We start from the raw sequence: 17,726 nt of genomic DNA, 5'->3' as shown, positions 1-17,726 counted from the left end.
GTGACAGAGACTTTGCAGATATGACTAACTGAAGGACCTTGATATGGGGACCTTGATATGGGGACCTTGATCTGGGTGACTTGGGGGGGGCGGCCCAGTGAGATCACAAGGATCCCCATAAGGGAGGGGGAGGCAGGAGGGTTGGAGAATGTCTGACATCAGGGAGGTGTGGTAACAGAACCAGAGTGCTGTGGGGACATGGGGCCATGAGCCAACGAATGCAGGCGGCTTCTAGAAGCTGGGAGAGGCCAGAAAACAGCTTCTCCCCTGGAGCCTCTGGAGGAACATGGCCCCAATAGCACCTTTTTATCCCCCTTTTTTAAGATGGAGTCTTGCTCTGTCACCCAGGCTGCAGTGCAGTGGTGAAATCTTGGCTCACTGCAACCTCCACCTCCCAGGTTCAAGCGATTCTCCTGCCTTAGCCTCCCGAGTAGCTGGGACTACAGGCGCATGCCACCACACCCAGCTAATTTTTGTATTTTTAGTAGAGATGGGAGTTTCGCCATGTTGTCCAAGCTGGTCTCAAACTCCTGACCTCAAGTGATCCGCTCTCCTCGGCCTCCTAAAGTGCTGGGATTACAGGAGTGCGCCACTGTGCCTGGACCCTGATAACACTCTAACACTCTCGATTTCTACCCGATGAAATCAATTTCAATTTTGACCCCCAGAAGGTCAGACCATACCTTCGCCTTGTTTTAAGCCCCTAAGTAAGTGGTCATTTGCCACAGGAGCTGCAGTCAACAGATACACCGAGGAAAGCCGGGGGAGAGGCAGTGCCAGGACCAGTCTAAAGAGTTGCTCACACGGAGAGAGAAAACGTCCTGCGGGTAAGGACGTGGGCTGTGGAGCAGAGGCCCAGGGTCGAGTCCCCTCCGCCGCCCACTGGCATGTGACCTCGCGGGGCTGCTGTGTCCATGTAGTAAAGTAACAAGGAGGAAAAGTCACAGCGCTGGAAATGAAACGAGGCAATTTTCATACAGACCTTATAGACTGGTCTGTTAGCACAGACCTCATATAGTGAAAAACATTTGTCGTCTTTACATGAGAAAAATAAAGGCAGGCAGAAGTTTAGCTGGATCCTCCAGACCAAGAGACGGGAAGCTGGTTGTGTGTGTGTATTCGGCAGGTGGGCAGGAGGGGCTGCAGGCGACCTCCCAGGCTCCCAGGGCACAATCTCAGGTAAGAGGCAGGGAGGGGTGAGGGAAGAACTTGGACAGGGCAAGAATAGAGTCGGGGCCACAGAACCCGAGGCCACCAAAGAGGTGGGCCCAGCCTGAAGACGGGGGAACAGTCACGGGCTCACCTCCCATCCCCCACACGCAGGGCTCATGCCCACCTCCAAGACAAAGCCTCCGTTGGCATCCTGTCACCCCCAACCCAATTCCCTTTTTACTTTAGACATGGGTAGGGAGAAAGAATGACCAGTGACCCAGCTCCATCTCTGACTGAGGGCTTCCTCTGCTTTAACTCTGGGAAAGGGCAAAAAATGTTCTGGGACCCCATGTACTGCGCAAAAGGGACTATTACTTAAAGAGCTTTCTTGAACTCACTGCTTCCTGCCGAATCTGCTGGACCTAAATGGTCTGAAAATGTACATTTGAAGTAGTCCTGGATCTCGGAGCTGAACAGCTGATGAGGACTTTGCACCGAACAGACAAAGGTGTTGGTTGTTCAATGGAATTGCAAAATACCACCAGGTAAACCCAGAGTGTTCACAGCCAGTCGCCTTAAAATAACCTTCACGATATGAATACACACGTACAATATTTTTTGTCCAGATCAGGTATTGCTATGTTGCCCAGGCTGGACTTGAACTCCTGGGCTCAAGCAATCTGCTTGCCTTGGCCACCCAAAGTGTTGGGATTACAGGGGTGAGCCACTGTGGCCAGCCACAGTTTAATTTAATATAAGCAGGGCAGACAGAAAGCCAACTGAAGTAGTAAGGACGTGATCTGGGGTCTAAAAAGCTATTTCAAAGAACCGTTACGTAGACCAGACCGATAATAAGAAGAAAAGCAATCACTAGTATCTGGTGGCTGTTAGCCCCATGAAAGGCACGTGCTAAGCACAGCACATCATAGCTTGTTCCATCTTCACAATAACCCTGTGAAATGAGAACCAACATCGGCCCCTTTGAGAGATGAGATCGAAGCTCAGAGAGGTGAATTCCTTCCCCAAGTCACCCCCTAGGAGCGGGGCTCAGGGTTCTCTGACTCCCAACACACACTGCAGCAATGGCAGCCTGGCGCTCACCTCTCACTCACCCATGCCAGGCACCGTTCTCAGCACTTGATGTCTCTGAACATTTTTAATCCTCACAAGCATCCTCTGGGCATCACCACTCCCCATTTTGCAGATGAGAAAACTGAGGCACAGAGAGGTTAAGTAACTTGCTCAAGGTCGCACAGCTTTTTTCTTTTTTCTTTTTTTTTTTTTTGAGACAAAATCTCACTCTGTCACCCAAGCTGCAGTGCAGTGGTGCAATCTCGGCTCACTGCAACCTCAGCCTCTCGGACTCAAGGGATTCTCCTGCTTCAGCCTCCTGAGTAGCTGGGATTATAGGTGTGCGCCACCAAGCCTGGTTAATTTTTGTATTTTCAGTAGAGATGGGGTTTCACCATATTGGTCAGGCTGGTCTCAAACTCCTGACCTCAGGTGATCCACCCGCCTCGGCCTCCCAAAGTGCTGGGATTACAGGCATGAGCCACAGCGCCCAGCTGGTCACACAGCTTTGAATGATGGGCCCAGGGCTCAAGCCCAGGCTAATGCCTAGCCGCGGGTCCCTGGGCACCTCTCACACGGCCTCTCTCTGCCTCTGCACCAGCACCTGTGGGGACCTGTGTCCTTCTCATGGACCGCCTGGCGTCTGGGGTATCTACTGTTAGGACCCCCCTCTCAGGAGAAAAGTGGAAAACATCACACCGGCTTCCCCCGTCCTCCTTGAAGGTGGGGACTGACCGCCGACAGTGGTTCCTCTGGCCGGATCCACGCACCCCAGACTTGGGGTCACACACTGACTGCTGGAGCTGAACACGGGGAGAGGCGGGGGCCACAAAGGATCTATCTCCGGTGCGGCAAAGGGCACTGCGAGCCCTCTTTCACTGTGGCACCTGAACATCCTGTACCCTATCCCTGCCCTGCCTGGAAATCTGGGCAGAGGTGGTCAGGAAAGAGAGGCTCGACGCCCAAGTGGCCACACATAAAGTGGCTCTGGCCACCACCCATTTCACAGACAGGCTGGGAATGTTGTAAACGCAGGCCCCAGGGAGCGGCTCCATCCCCTTCCCTGACACTGCCCTTTTAACAGCAGGTCCTTGATCCTTCAGTTTCTGAGAACACATCCCACCAGTAAATAAATCAGGCAGATAATCTGTGCTTAATCCTTCATCACGCAAAGCTTTGAACAGTCCTTACACATTCTTGGACGGATTCTTGAAATAGATTACTCCCATCAACAAATCATGTTGAACTTGATTGAACCTCTTGAGAACCCAGGATAATCTCAGCAGAGTGCCTCAGGCATGGCTCTGTGAAACCCAGAGACCCACAAAGCTTGCCCCAGAGCCAACGTCCCCAAACCTCGCTACCCTAAAAGCGTGTGCTTCTCGCTCTGCTGCCCAGGCTGGAGAGCAGTGGCGTGGTCTCGGCTCACTGCAACCTCCGCCTCCCAGGTTCAAGTGATCCTCCTGCCTCAGCCTCCTGAGTAACTGAGATTATAGGTGCACACCACCACGCCTGGCTAATAATTGCTTTTTAGTAGAGATGGGGTTTTGCCATGTTGGCCAGGCTGGTCTTGAACTCCTGACCTTAGGTGATCCACCTGTCTCTAATATCACTTCTAACATTTGTGTATTTGTTTTGAGAGGCAACTCTTGTGACATTCCCCAAGCCTACCTCAGTTTAATTTGTTATTGTAGCCTGCTTTAAACTGGAAAACCACATAGACAAAATTTGTTAGGCTTAAAGTGAGAATAACAATTTATGAAATATGGCTTGGACCGGGTGTGGTGGCTCACGCCTCTAATCCTAGCACTTTCGGAGGCCGAGGTGGGCAGATCACAAAGTCAGGAGTTCGAGACCAGCCTGGCCAAAATAGTGAAACCCTGTCTCTACTAAAAACACAAAAATCAGCCGGGCATGGTAGCAGGCGCCTATAATCCCAGCTACTTGAGAGGCTGAGGTAGGACAATCACTTGAACCCGGGAAGTGGAGGTGGCAGTGAGCTGAGATGGCACCACTGTACTCCAGTCTGGGTGACAGAGGAAGACTCAACTTCAAAAAAAAGAAATACAGTTTGGGGGGGTTTTCGTGTATAACAAGCTTGTCTGCTAACTTCCTTCCTGTCTTGTGTGCATACATGTGCGTGTGCATGCATGTTTGAGAACGTGTGTATGAGAGAGAATATGCAGGCCTACAATAAGCTAAGCGTCTGCTCCCTGACCCCCCACCCCCGCAACCAATCTAATACCCCATCGACAAGGGTTTGGGACCACTCACCTCAGTGAGTCGGATGTCTGCAGGGATCCGGTCTCCAATTGAGAGAGATACCACATCTCCAGGAACCAGTTCTCGAGCAAGCAGATGCTGGAGTTTCCCTTCTCTTAGGCTGCATTTGACATGGTAAAAAGCAAAATCACTCATGCAGACATTACTCACTTTGATGCATTTGAGCAAGGAGAACAGAAACACATTTTTTTCTTTTAATTACACACCAATTCTGTGCCTTTAGGATGTGATTATTTTGAAATTAACACATCCTAAAGGACTTTAAGGAAAGCATGTGGTTTCTGGGCACTCCTGGGCCCCATCTAAAAGATGAGGCCACTGTGTTTACCCTGCCTGGAAACCAGGTGGCCACATGCCCCAGGGAGGCTCCTGGGGTCAAGGTCAGTGGTTCTAAAGCTTCCGAATGCATCCGGCAGAGTTTTGTCCTCAGAGCACACAGCACTCAGGGTGCAGAGTCTGTCTCGGGAAGTCAGGGGTGGCAGAGCCTTGTCATAGCTGGGAGGAGCATCTTAAATGCCTAAGAAGCCCAGAACCTCCCTTCCCTCAGGGCCATGACCAGCTGCCCTCAGACGACAGATGTGCTTCTGTGCAGGCTCCAACTGGAATCCCCCCCACACCACCGCCCCTCACCTGTCCCCCACCCGGCCCCTTCAACCCATCCTGCATATGGCAACCAGAGAGCTCTTAGAAGCCCCAAACAGATCCCAACTCCCTCCTGCTCCCAACCCTCCAATAGCTTTCCCAGGACCTTGGTACCAAACTCGAAGATCCCCTCCTGGGCAGACCAGCCTCCTGCAGCTCCCAGCTCATTCCATGCAGCCCCCTTAAACACACAGGCTCCGTCCGTCTGGTCTCAGGGGTTTTGCAGACCTCGAATGCAGGAGCAGACATTCCCCTCTTCCTTGTTAATGGAATTCGATCTTGTTCAGGTATCCACCCTCTCTCCATAGCCCTGTGCTCCAGGGAGTGGGTCATGCCTGGCTAAGACCCCTGCCCATGAGTAGTTTAGGTATCAGCACATCAAGCAACACTGGCCTGTGAGACATGAGTGAATGTTTGCTGGGGACTTGTGGGAAAAGATTTCCTTACTGCATGTGCGTGCACATACACACACACCCTCTTCTTCTAAAGGGCCTTTGCATGTTTGGCTGTGATGCCTGGAGCTGTGGCAGCCATCTTGGGACCATGATGGGGAGCAAGCCAAGAACCAACCCAACCCCTGCGAGATGAAGGCGGCAGGGTAAGGAGCTGAACGGGTCAGGCCCTTGGTGCTCTCCTGAATTAACTGAGCCCACAGCCCCCTCCTCAGATCCCTGGCTATGAGACAATGTAGTTTCCTTGGGGTTTGTGCAATTGGATTTTCTGTTCCTTGTAGCCAGGGGCACCTACCAGAGAGCTACCTGCTGCTCCCTCAGCTCTTCCCATGGCTGGCTCCTGTTCCTCAGGCTTCAACTTAAATGTCACCTCCTCTCTAAATGTCAGCCTGATCAACAGCTGTTTAGGTTGTCCTCACCCTGCCACCAGTCACTATTACCTCGCAGTGGTGCATTTTTATTTATTTTGGTGGCTTTGGGTATCTTTTGGCTTTCATGTACCTGGACAATTCCAAAATCATCCTGTTTCTTCCCTGGCTCGTTATGTAGTCCCTTGCTCGGAATGTGAGCTCCCCAAAGGCCGAGGCCTCCTCATTTCTTCCACTTGTATGACCTCAGTGCCCTTTCCCCGGGCATACAGTAGGTACTCAATGAATGTTTGATGCCTGCACCAGGGATGGAGTACCACAGGGAGGGGTCCCGCACTGCAGGGTTTCCCCTGACTGGGAAATGGGTCTCAGGGACGCAGAGGTGGGCTCCACCTCTTCAGCACTCTTTCAACTCCACCGGGCTGCCCGACACTGCTGTTTTTGTAAACAAAACTGTCTTTCAGAAGTGACCTCCCGGGGAGACATCAATAATGCACACTAGTCTCCTGAAAGGCCAAGACTTGATATTTAAGCTGAAGGTCGGATCATCAGATCACATAAATCATGTATGCTTCCGTTTGCTCAGTTAAGGACATCGCACATCTGGATTTCTGACAGCGCCGTCCATGAGACCAGTGAGTCCAGACGTTGCTACTGCTCCGGCAGGCCTTCTACAATGGACTCACCCCCGCATGTGACGCAATTCTGTAGCATCCCCTTTTTGTCTCTGTTTGGTCCTCCGTCATTCTCTGCCTTGTATTATACACCCCACCCTGAATGCTGACTCTCTGAGAGGTGGGACCGCATCTCACTGCGGCCCCATGGCTCAGTGGCACAATATGTGCCCAGATACACACCACAGCTCTCTCTGAAGGTTATCCTTCAGAACATACAGACTTGCCGTATATTTGGAAATGCTGGAAATGGGTCTTGGAGACTCAAGAGGGTGTGCTGAGTTGTTCCCAGGCACCCCAGATCACGAGAAACTTTTTCTTTTTTGAGACAGAGTTTTGCTCTTGTCACCAGGCTGCTGTACAATGGAGTGATCTCGGCTGACTGCAACCTCCATTTCCTGGGTTCAAGCAATTCTCCTGCCTCAGCCTCCCAAGTAGCTGGAATTACAGGCGCCCACCACCAGGCCCAGCTAATTTTTTTTTTTTTTTTTGAGACGAAGTCTCGCGGTGTCGCCCAGGCTAGAGAACAATGGCAGGATCTCAGCTCACTGCAACCTCCGCCTCCCGGGTTCAAGTGATTCTCCTGCCTCAGCCTCCCAAGCAGCTGGGATATACAGGCACCAGCCACCACACCCAGCTAATTTTTGTTATTTTTAGTGAAGGCAGGGCTTCACCATGTTGGTCAGGCTGGTCTCGAACTCCTGACCTCAGGTGAACCACCTGCCTCAGCCTCCCAAAGTGTTGGGATTACAGGCATGAGACACCATGTCTGGCCGCTAATTTTTTATTTTTAGTAGAGACAGGGTTTTACCATGTTGCCCAGGCTGGTCTCAAAGTCCTGACCTCAGGTGATCCGCCTGCCTTGGCCTCCTAAAGTGCTGGGATTACAAGCATGAGCCACCGTGCCCGGCTAATCATGGGATACTTTCTATCACTTTGAGCAGCAACGTATGTTCGGGAAAGAGAAATCAGCCTGAAACAACCCCAACCAATATTAGCAGGGGCTGGGAGAAGACTTCGGCCATTTTTGAAATCATTTCATTTTCCACAAGCAGAACGAGCTGTTGGACCACTGTGATGCTAAAAGGGAAGCTTAGAATGAGCTGTTTTCCCAGCCTGGGCAACACAGTGAAACCCCATCTCCACACACACACACACACGATCAGGTTTAAAAATTAAAAATGCAAAAAATGCAATCACTTTTGCACCAACTGATACAAAACATTAGTCAGGTGTGGTGGCATGCACCTGTATTCCCAGTAAGCCGGGAAACCAAGGCAGGAGGATCGCCTGAAACCAGGAGGTGGGCAGAGGTTACAGTGAGCTGAGATCCTGCCACTGCACTCTAGCATGGGCAACAGAGCCAGACGCTGTCTCAAAAAAAAAAAAGAAAAGAAAAAGAAAGAAAAGGTCATTTTCCCTCCTGGGCCTGCCAGCTTCCTCCACCAACGGCAGCTGTTCCTAGAAGGGCCCCTGCAGCTGTTCTAAGCCGAGCTGCCCAATATGGCAGCCACTAGGTCCATGTGCATATTTAAATAAAAATTAAATAACATTAAGAATCTAGTTTGTTGGCCAGGTGTGCTGGCTCACACCTGTAATCCCAGCATTTTGGGAGGCTGCAGCAGGCAGATCAGCTGAGGTTAGGAGTTTGAGACCAGCCTAGACAACAGGATGAAACCCCATCTCTACTAAAAATATAAAAATTAGCCAGGTGTAGTGGCACATGCCTATAATGCCAGCTGTTCAGGAGGCTGAGGCAGGAGAATTGCTTGAACCCAGGAGGTGGAGGGTGCAGTGAACTGAGATCGTGCCATTGCACTCCAGCCTGGGCAACAAGAGCAAGACTTCATCTCAAAAAAAAAAAAAAAAAAATTTAGCTTGTCAGGTGCCACATTGGACAGGGCAGATGATATTAACAGAATGTTTCCTGCAAGTTCTGTTGCACAGGGCTAGGCTAAGCAGAAATGCCCATGTGATACTGGCAGACATTTGAATCTTTTCTCTTTCCTTGTTAAACATCTTTGGTAAGAGCCGTGCAATACCAAACAGCACTGTGGCAAGGTGTGGGCAGGAGAGAGGCTGTTGCGGCTACTGAGCAGTTGCTCCAGTTCACTCTCTGTGCCCTACGCTGCAGCCGGTGTTCTGATGCCTCAGCTTGCTAAAGCCCTGGGTCTTACTCTCTCCTGAGTCCCTTCATTGAGAATTCAAATAAACCTCCACGCCCTCTCCCTAGAAAAAGTACACACAGTTCTACATACTATTTCACAGGCTTTGTGGACTACCCTCTTCCCAGAGTCACTCCTGCCACCTGTGGCCCTCAGGCTAGGTACCCTGATCTAGACACGGATGGGAGAGTTGAGGCCCACAGAGGTTGAGTGATATGCCCAAGGACACACAGCAACCTGTTGGCAGGCGGAGAGCAGACCTTAGAACTCCCAGTGAGATGTGGTTCTCTAGTTTGACATTACCAAGGAAACAACTTTCACCAAACATTTGCCAGACTCTCCAGCTCCCTGGCTCCTCCAATGAGCCAAAAAGTCCAAGGGAGGCCCGGACTTACCAGTTACATTCTGGAGGAACCAGCTTGGTCAGCTCTTCCAGAGATCTCTCTGACCTGTACTCCTGGCAGGAAGCACATCAGATGTACTGTTCAGAGGTGGGAACTCCACGAAGCTCCTGCCCTGCCCGGGTTACCCTGACCGGGACCTCGGGGAATACTCACCTGGATGAAGGCCACGGTGACCACGATGAGCACTGCCTAGAGGGCAAACGGAAAAGGGAGTGGGTGCCAGAGGCTCAGTGAGGGCGGGAATGGGGCGTGGCAGGCGAGGGGCTTCTCTTTTATGATACATTTCCATTCTTCTTGCAAATTAAGTGCATAGTGCAGAAATTCAGAAAATAAACTAGCCAGAAGAGCAGGGAAAAATTCACACTACATTCTACTACCCAGAGGTGCACATTTTGGAGTTCCCATCTAGATTTTTCTATGTAGACACCCTTAAGGCACTGCATCATATAATATGGACATATTCTTTTATAAACTGCCATTTTCACTGAACGTGCTTCAAACGTCCTTCTCCACAGCAGACATGGAGACATGGATCTAACCCCAGCCTTCTTTTTTTTTTTTTGAGATGGAGTCTTGCTCTGTCGCCAGGCTGGAGTGTAGTGGCGTGATCTCGGCTCACTGCAACCTCCGCTTCCTGGGTTCAAGTGATTCTCCTACCTCAGCCTCCTCAGTAGCTACGTGTGCACCACCACACCCAGCTAATTTTTTTGTATTTTTAGTAGAGACAGGGTTTCACCATTTGACCAGGACGGACTCAATCTCCTGACCTTGTGATCTGCCTGCCTCAGCCGCCCAAAGTGCTGGGATTATAGGCATGAGCCACTGTGCCCGGCCTACCACAGCCTTTTAATTGGAAACAGCAAATTCCATCGTGGAGAATGAGTCTGTGTTTGTATTTTAAAACACCAGCTTGAACAAACAGAAAAAAGTGGGCAATGATACCCTTCAAAAGGTGCTCAGGCCGGGTGTGGTGGTTCACACCTATAATCCCAGCTATCTGGAAGGCCCAAGGCAGGCAGATCACCTGAGGTCGAGTTCGAGACCAGCCTGGCCAACACAGGGAAACCCCATCTCTACTAAAAACATAAAAATTAGCTGGGTGTGGTGCCAGGCACCTGTAAACCCAGCTACTCAGGACACTGAGGTGGCAGAATCACTTGAACCCGGGAAGCAGAGGTTGTAGTGAGCTGAGCTCATGTAGTGAGCTGTCCAGCCTGGGCAACAGAGCAAGACTCTGTCTCAAAAAAAAAAAAAAAGAAAAAAAAAGAGAAAGAAAAAAAGCTACCAGAAGTCAGACATGAAAGGCCATGTATTGTCTAAATCCATTTCTGTGACATATCCAGAATAGGGTGGTTGCCAAGGGCTGGCAGGAGGGCAATAGGAAGGGATTGCCTGGTGCGTTCAGGGTTTCCTTCTGGGGTGATGAAAATGTTCTGGAACTAGGCCGAGGTGGTGGTTGCACCACGTCACGAATGTACTCAATTCCACTGAACTGTTCACTGTGAAACAGTCAATATTTTATTACGCGAATTTCACCTAAATAAAACAAAATGTAGAGTGCCCAGTGGTTGTCTCTGGGTAATGGATCAAGGGTGTTATTCTTTGGAAGGCAAACATGCACAGCCCAGTGTCTATGTCCCCCATCCCAGGGTCACGGGAAAGGAATTCCCTGCAGCACTGCTCCAGCGAAGACCCAGAAGCACCTGTGCGTCCACCAAGCAAGCGGCGGCCGGATAAACCAGGGCTCCTTGACAGGGGGGTAAAGGAGGACGTGGATTTGCTTTCCTTTCTCTCTTCTGTGTGTTCCTTTCCCCCCACTACAGCAAACTCCTTTTTTCTTTGTATGATAATAACAAGCAGAGACTCAGCAAACCTGGGGCTGCCCGCCCGGGAGCCAAAGGCTGTCGGGGAACTCACCGTGGCGATGCTGACGGCGTCCTCGTACTCCCTGGTAAGGACGCTCACCAGGGCAGAGCCCAGCAGCAGCAGGATCAGGGGGTTCTTAAACTGAAGAGGAAATACACGGCGGGGCACGTTCTTTAGTCTCAGGAACCGGAATGGGTTTCTTACCGCGCAGAAGCGTGTGTGACAGGGTTCTCAGTTCGAAGCCAGGCTCCAGCCCAGGTCAACACCAGGGTGACCAAGGACTGGGGAGACTGCCCCTATGCAATGGTCCTCCTCTGCCTGGAACTCCACCCCAGTGACCCTCCCGGGAGTTGTCATCACACTGTCCACATCAAGACGTCGGCTTCGGCCCTGCCTTTGAGTTCTTGGGCTCGCCTCTCTACATCTACACGACACTCCAGGCCAGGACCTTCAGCAAGATGCCAATCCTGGCTCAGCACAGCCAAGGATCCTCTCTCACCACACCGGCTCCCCAAATCCTGCACGTCCCAGTCACCAAACTCAGTGCCACCTGCTCCGGTAACAGCCTCTGTGGATTCAGTGAGGCCCCTCCTTAAAACAGCTATTCCCAAAACTCCCTGATAAGATTTTTACTTTGTTTTATATATCTGCCCCTTCATTTCAGAGACATCTCATGGTAGTGCATCTTCCAGAGGTTTGAAAGGAACATGAACGTATAAAAGCAGTTTCAGAGGGCAGACCACAGATCAGGATCAGGAAGAGAGTTAATATATTAACAAGGGCTGGTGCAGAGGCTCACGCTGTAATCCTGGCATTTTGGGAGGCTGAAATGGGAGGACCGCTTGAGCCCAGGAGTTTGAGTCCAGCCTGGGCAGCACAGCAAAACCCTATCTTTACAAAAAAAAAAAAATGAAAAAATTAGCCAGGAATGGTAGTGTGCACCTGTGATCCCAGCTATTGAGAAGGCTAAGGCAGGAGGATCACTGGGGCCTAGGAAGGCGAAACTCCAGTCAGCCGCGTTTGTGCCACTGCACTCCTGCTTGGACAGCAAAATGAAACCCTATCCCAGGCATAATCATAATAATAATAATAATGCACCAGGTCTGGGAACCTTGATTCCCAGGCCGCCAGGCTCCTGTCCCTTCAGGGCCTCTGCACCCTGCCCTCCAGTGACGCCCTCCATCCACATCCTCACACAGCTTCTCACTTCACTCAGGTCTCTGCCAAGAGCACCAGCCTAGTGCCTCCCTGCCATCCCATCCAGAGCATTCACCCAGCCAATCCATCCAGAGCCTTACGTTGTGCTAAGGTGGAATTCCAACTGGTGAGACTCCTGAGACAGAGGAACAGGGCTACCTTGTGAGGTGGTAAGTTCCCTGTTACTGGTGGAAAGACAGGAGAATCGCAACATTTGGCACACGGCAAGAACTCAACACATGTAAGGAATTAGTAAGGGAGTGCAGACAGAATCTGTATACTCATTCAGGGCAGGAAAACCCAGCCATCGGGAGCTCCCATCCAGTCCTACGAGGATTCACACAGATACATTGCTGAATCAACAAGGTATAAAATGAATGAGCAGGTCCTCTGCTCTCAAGAAATTTAAGAGATTTGATTTTGGGGAACACTCTGGCTGGAGGCTAGAAGAGGACCCTTGGTGTGAAGGAAGATGTTCATGGTGGGTTGACAGGGCAGAGGGGAAGGAGGACAATCAGGGGAAGTGGGGGGAGTGGGTCCTAGTGGAAGGGGTGCCAGGGCAAAGTGAAGAGGGCTCCAGCCGCAGAGGGGAGCTCCTCCCTCACAGTCCATGTCTCAGCCTCCTTTCCTGAACCCCAGCTTCCGGAAGCCTCCACTGCCTCTTCTCAGCCCTGCAGTTTTAGGAAGCTTCTGGGCTGCCCAGAGCCACCTGCATATCCAGAAACCTATTTTGGTGCCAAAATGCACCCATGAAGAACATCCCCAGAACACTGAGAACTGAGCCATGATCAGGGAGGAGACCACAAGGAGAGTGGAGACTAAGCATGCTACATGGAGGACTGTGATTGGTCCCTGAATCAACCAATTGAGGAAGCTATAAACACAGAGCCAATAGGAAGGCAGCTGAAGCCTGGGGCAGCCCAGGGGCCAGAGAATGAATGAGGGGAGACGTCAGGGATGGGGCCAAGGGCAAGCAAAAGGCTGGAAAAGGGAATCTAAGGCCATCTAATTGCCATCAGACACCTGGAAAATCCTGCCTGTTCACTGGGCCTTTCTGAGCGTGTCCTAGGAAGGTGGCAGGGGGTGCAGACTTCTCGACTGGAACTTGGAGCCATGTCAATTGCAGTGTTTTCTTTCCTCTTCCTAGTGGCTTCCAGGCATTTGATTGTGTGCCATTCATTCAGTGCCACAACAGCACTGGTGGCAGCAGCTAGCAAGGGCAGGGGCTCTGGGTGCAGCTCCCTGGCTGCACTTCTCTGCACTGCCCCTCACTGCTATGTGACTTTGGGCTCAGGTTACAGATTCCATAGGACACCCAATTACATCTGAATTTCAGATCAACAAGGAACTTTTTCTTCTTAGTGGAAGCATGTCCACTGTATTATTTGGGACACACTTACACTAGAAATTGCTTCTTCCCTATCTGAAATTTACTTTGTCAGGTTTTTGCTATTGTTGTTTGAGACATGGTCTCACTCTGTTGCCCACACTGGAGTGCAGTGGTGCAATCTCAGTTCACTGCAGCCTCTGCCTCCCGAGTTCAAATAACCCTCCCACCTCAGCCTCCTGAGTAGCTGGGATTACAGGCATTCACTACCATGCCCAGCTAATTTTTGTATTTTTAGTAGAAACGGCGTTTTGCCATGTTAGCTGGGCTGGTCTTCAACTCCTGGGCTCAAGTGATCCACCTGCCTCAGCCTCCCAAATTGTTGGGATTACAGTCGTGAGCCACCACGCCTGGCCTGAAATTCAAATTTAACAGGGCATTCTATATTGTTATTTGCTAAACCTGGCAACTCTGGGGAAATCTTTGAACCTCTGTACTTCTCTTTCCTCATGTGCAAAGCCAGGATTAGGAGGATTTTTAAGTGCACGCTTACTTATTCACCTACTCATTTAGCATGGGGCCTGGAGCCTGCCTGCTATACTGTCTATGAATGTGATCACTGTTTTTCCTGATCATGGCTTCCTGAGGAGTTGGCGATTTGCTCATGGGGGATGCTCATGCTGACTAGGAGCAGCCCGAAAGAGGAGGGACCAGTCCAAAGATGCCTTCAGTCAACACTGCAAGAACTAATGGCTGCCCCACCCTCCCTGGCTTAGGCTTATTAATGCAAAGAATGACACCTCTGGTCCTACCTGATCCAGGTATTTCTTCCATACAGGCTCTGTAGTTTCAGCAACAAACTCATTCCAGCCATGGACCAGCCGGCGCTGCGTCACCGAGAACTCCGACAGCCCAGTGTGTAAGTCCACCTGGAGGGAGAGGTGAAGCACAAGCTCACTGATGGACCCAGCAAGGAATGAGGCCGCAAGGCACAGACTCCCACTCTAGAAGGCAGTGGCTTCCGTGATGGGCGGGGACACGGGCTCGTCCACCCAGGTGCTGGGACTTGTTCAAAGACCCTGTGCAGATGGGACAGAGAGAGAAGGAAAATGCACAGTCCAGTCACCATTATAATCACAGCAGAAAAGATGACCCCTGTCTCAGATTTCGACAAATGGAATTGCAGTGTGGACTTCCTGAAATGCCGAAACTTAGACTTTCTTCTTAAAAAAAAAAAATGGGTCTGTAGGAAATAAGAATAAATAAAAAGTTCTTCTTCAAAGCTTTTCTCTTAGTTCATTACAAATAAATAACAGTTTATTCAAACGTTAATTTACTTTAAAGCTTTTGCTAATAATCTTAAAGTAGCTGTTAGTCATAATAAAGAAATAAGTGCATCCGTGTTCTTAGTTCTTACCCTTCAACCTGGATATTTGCCCTGACATGTCTGGACAAGCCCAGGCAAGTCTTAGGTCATAGCTTATTCCCCTTCCTTACTTGGAAATGTTATCACTTCTCTGAGAATTCCTCAAGTTACTTTCTCATTTCCTTTGTTCTCCTCTGCCTTTATTTCTTCAGAAAATTTCCAAGTTTTTAGCCAATCGGGTCAAGCATAGAATGTGAGGTCCCATTCTGGCCAATGGAAACTGGACACAGCAGTAGGGCAATTGTGTCAGGTTATGAAAGTTATGAATGTCCTTGTCTCCTTTGTTCAGGTGTGCTCTCGTGGCAAGACTGCCAGCGAGTTGCACCCTTTCTGCAAGAAGAAAGCTAGCCTTGCTGAGTGATCCACTGTCTCGGTGTGGATTCTTCCCAACGTTATAAACCTGTTTCCAACAGGTCTTGGGAATGTAAATGGTGCAGCTGTTATGGAAAACTGGGTGGCAGTTCCTCAAAAACTTAAAAAGGGAGTTATAGATCCAGCAATTCCATTTTTGGGTGTACATCCAAAGGAAATGGAAGTGGGTCTCAAAGAGGTGTTTGTACAACCACGTTCATAGCGCTGTTCACAAAAGCCAAAAGGGGGAAATAACCCACGAGTCTGTCAAGGGTTGAATGAATGCATAAATGTGGTATACATATACAATGAAATATTTCACCTCAGAATGAAAGAAAATGCCGACACAGGCTACAACATGGATACACCTTTAAGTTGAACCTTGAGGCTGAAGTTAAGTGAAATAAACCAGACACAAAAAGACAAGTTCTGTTGATTCCACATATGAGTTACCTGGACTGGTCAAATTGATAGGGACAGAAAGTAGAATGCTGGGTGCCAGAGGCTAGAGGGAGGGGGAACAGGGAGTGAGTATTTAATGGAGACAGATTCAGTTTTACGAGATGAAAAGAATTCTGGAGATGCTAACGTACCCCCCAACTTGCTGACTGGGTCTTAAGACCCTCCCATGAGAGGGTCGCACCCTATAATCTGGGGGAAGGAATGCCGATGTCAGGAAGCTTCCCTGAAAACCCAAAGACAGACTTCAGTGAGGTTTTATGTAGCTGAACACGGGGAGGTCCCTGGAGAGTGGCACCCAGGGAGATGTTTGAACAACCCTGTTCATAGCAGCACTGGGCATGGAACCTCTGCCCCCGTTCACCCATTACTTGCTCTATGCATCTCTTCATCTGTATCCTTGGCGATCGCCTTTATAATAAACTGGCAAATGTTAAAAAAAAAAAAAAAAAAGAATTCTGGAGGTGATGGTTGCACAACAATGTGAATGTACTTAATGCAACTACAATGTACACTTCAAAATGGTTAAGGCCAGGCACAGTGGCTCACACCTGTAGTCCCAACACTTTAGGAGGCTGATGTGGGAGAATCGCTTGAGCCCAAGAGTTCAGAGCTAATCTGGGCAATATAGAGACCTTGGCTCTACAAATAATTTAAACAATTAGCCCAGGGTGGTGGCAGACTCCTGTAGTCTCAGCTATTCAGGAGACTGAGGCAGGAGGATTGCTTAAGCCCAGGAGGTTGAGGCTGCAGTGGGCCTTGATTGCAGCACTTCACTTGAGCCTGGGCAACAGAATGAGACCACGTCTTGGAAAAAAAACATGGTTAAGATGGTAAATTCTATGTTGTGTATTTGCCACAGAGATTTCAAAAAATAGGCCCGTCTTAAGAAACGAGTATTTTTTTTAAAGATAAACAAAACTGACAAACCTTTGGCCAGACTAAGGAAAAAAGAACATCCAAAAACAAAAATGGAAAAGGAGACTTTACGATTCATATCACAGAAAGTCAAAGGACCGTTAGTGGCCACCATGAGCAGCTACAGGCCAGTCAGTTGGAAAATACAGAAAAAGTGGATACATTTCTAGACACACAGACCCTACCAAGACTGAACCAGGAAGAACTCCAAAACCTGAATAGAACTGTAATAAGTAGTAAGATTGAAGCCATAATAAAAAGTCCTCCATTAGGAAAAGTCCAGGACCCAACGGGTTCACTGCTGAATTCCATGAAACATTTAAAGAACTGATACCAATCCTACTCAAATTACTCCAAAAAACAGAGGAGTAGGGAATACTCTCATTCTACGAGGCCACTACTACCTTGATACAAAAACCAGACAAAGACACATTTAAAAAAGAAGACTACTGGCCAACATCACTGACTATTGATTCAAAAATCCTCAACAAGATACAAGCAAACCGAATGCAATAACACATTAGAAAGAAAGTTCATCATGACCAAGCGGGACTTATCCCAAGGATGCAAGGATGGTCCACCACACACGAATCCATTAATGCGATACGTCATATCAACAGAATGAAGGGCAAATACCATGTGATCATTTCAATTAATGCTGAAAAAACGTGACAAAATTCAACATCTCTTCGTAAGAAGCCCTAAAAAAAAACTGGGTATAAAAGGAATGTATCTCAACATAATAAAAGCAATATATGACAAACCCAGAGCTAGTATCATAGTGAATGAGAAAAAAATGAACGCTTTTCCTGTAGGATACCCACTTTTACCACTGTCATTCAGCAAAGTGCTGTAAGTTCCAGCTAGAGCAATCGGACGGGAATAAAAGAAAAAGGGCATCCAAATTGAAAAAGAGATCAGATGATTCTTGTTTGCAGATGATACGATCTTACGTTTGAAATAAACCTAAA

At 49.3% G+C, this 17,726-nt stretch overlaps 1 protein-coding gene across 2 annotated transcripts in view; it reads right to left on the bottom strand.

Annotated features, from left to right (window-relative positions):
• ATP2C2 (ATPase secretory pathway Ca2+ transporting 2) overlaps nt 1-17,726 on the bottom strand; it is a 95,474-nt gene that overhangs the window by 47,121 nt on the left and 30,627 nt on the right. For both annotated transcript variants that reach the window (XM_021671044.2, XM_021671043.2), the window contains exons 3-7: nt 14,414-14,530; nt 11,129-11,218; nt 9,365-9,400; nt 9,203-9,264; nt 4,498-4,606 (exon numbers count right to left, since the gene is read on the bottom strand). In XM_021671044.2, the coding sequence (XP_021526719.2) occupies nt 4,498-4,606; nt 9,203-9,264; nt 9,365-9,400; nt 11,129-11,218; nt 14,414-14,530 (414 nt within the window). The remainder of the gene's footprint in view (nt 1-4,497; nt 4,607-9,202; nt 9,265-9,364; nt 9,401-11,128; nt 11,219-14,413; nt 14,531-17,726) is intronic.

The sequence above is a fragment of the Aotus nancymaae genome, unplaced genomic scaffold (assembly GCF_030222135.1).
Source record: "Aotus nancymaae isolate 86718 unplaced genomic scaffold, 86718_ANA_hifiasm-v0.15.2.pri h1tg000030l, whole genome shotgun sequence".
Lineage (NCBI taxonomy): Eukaryota > Metazoa > Chordata > Mammalia > Primates > Aotidae > Aotus > Aotus nancymaae.
This window is presented reverse-complemented; position numbering and strand designations above follow the sequence as displayed.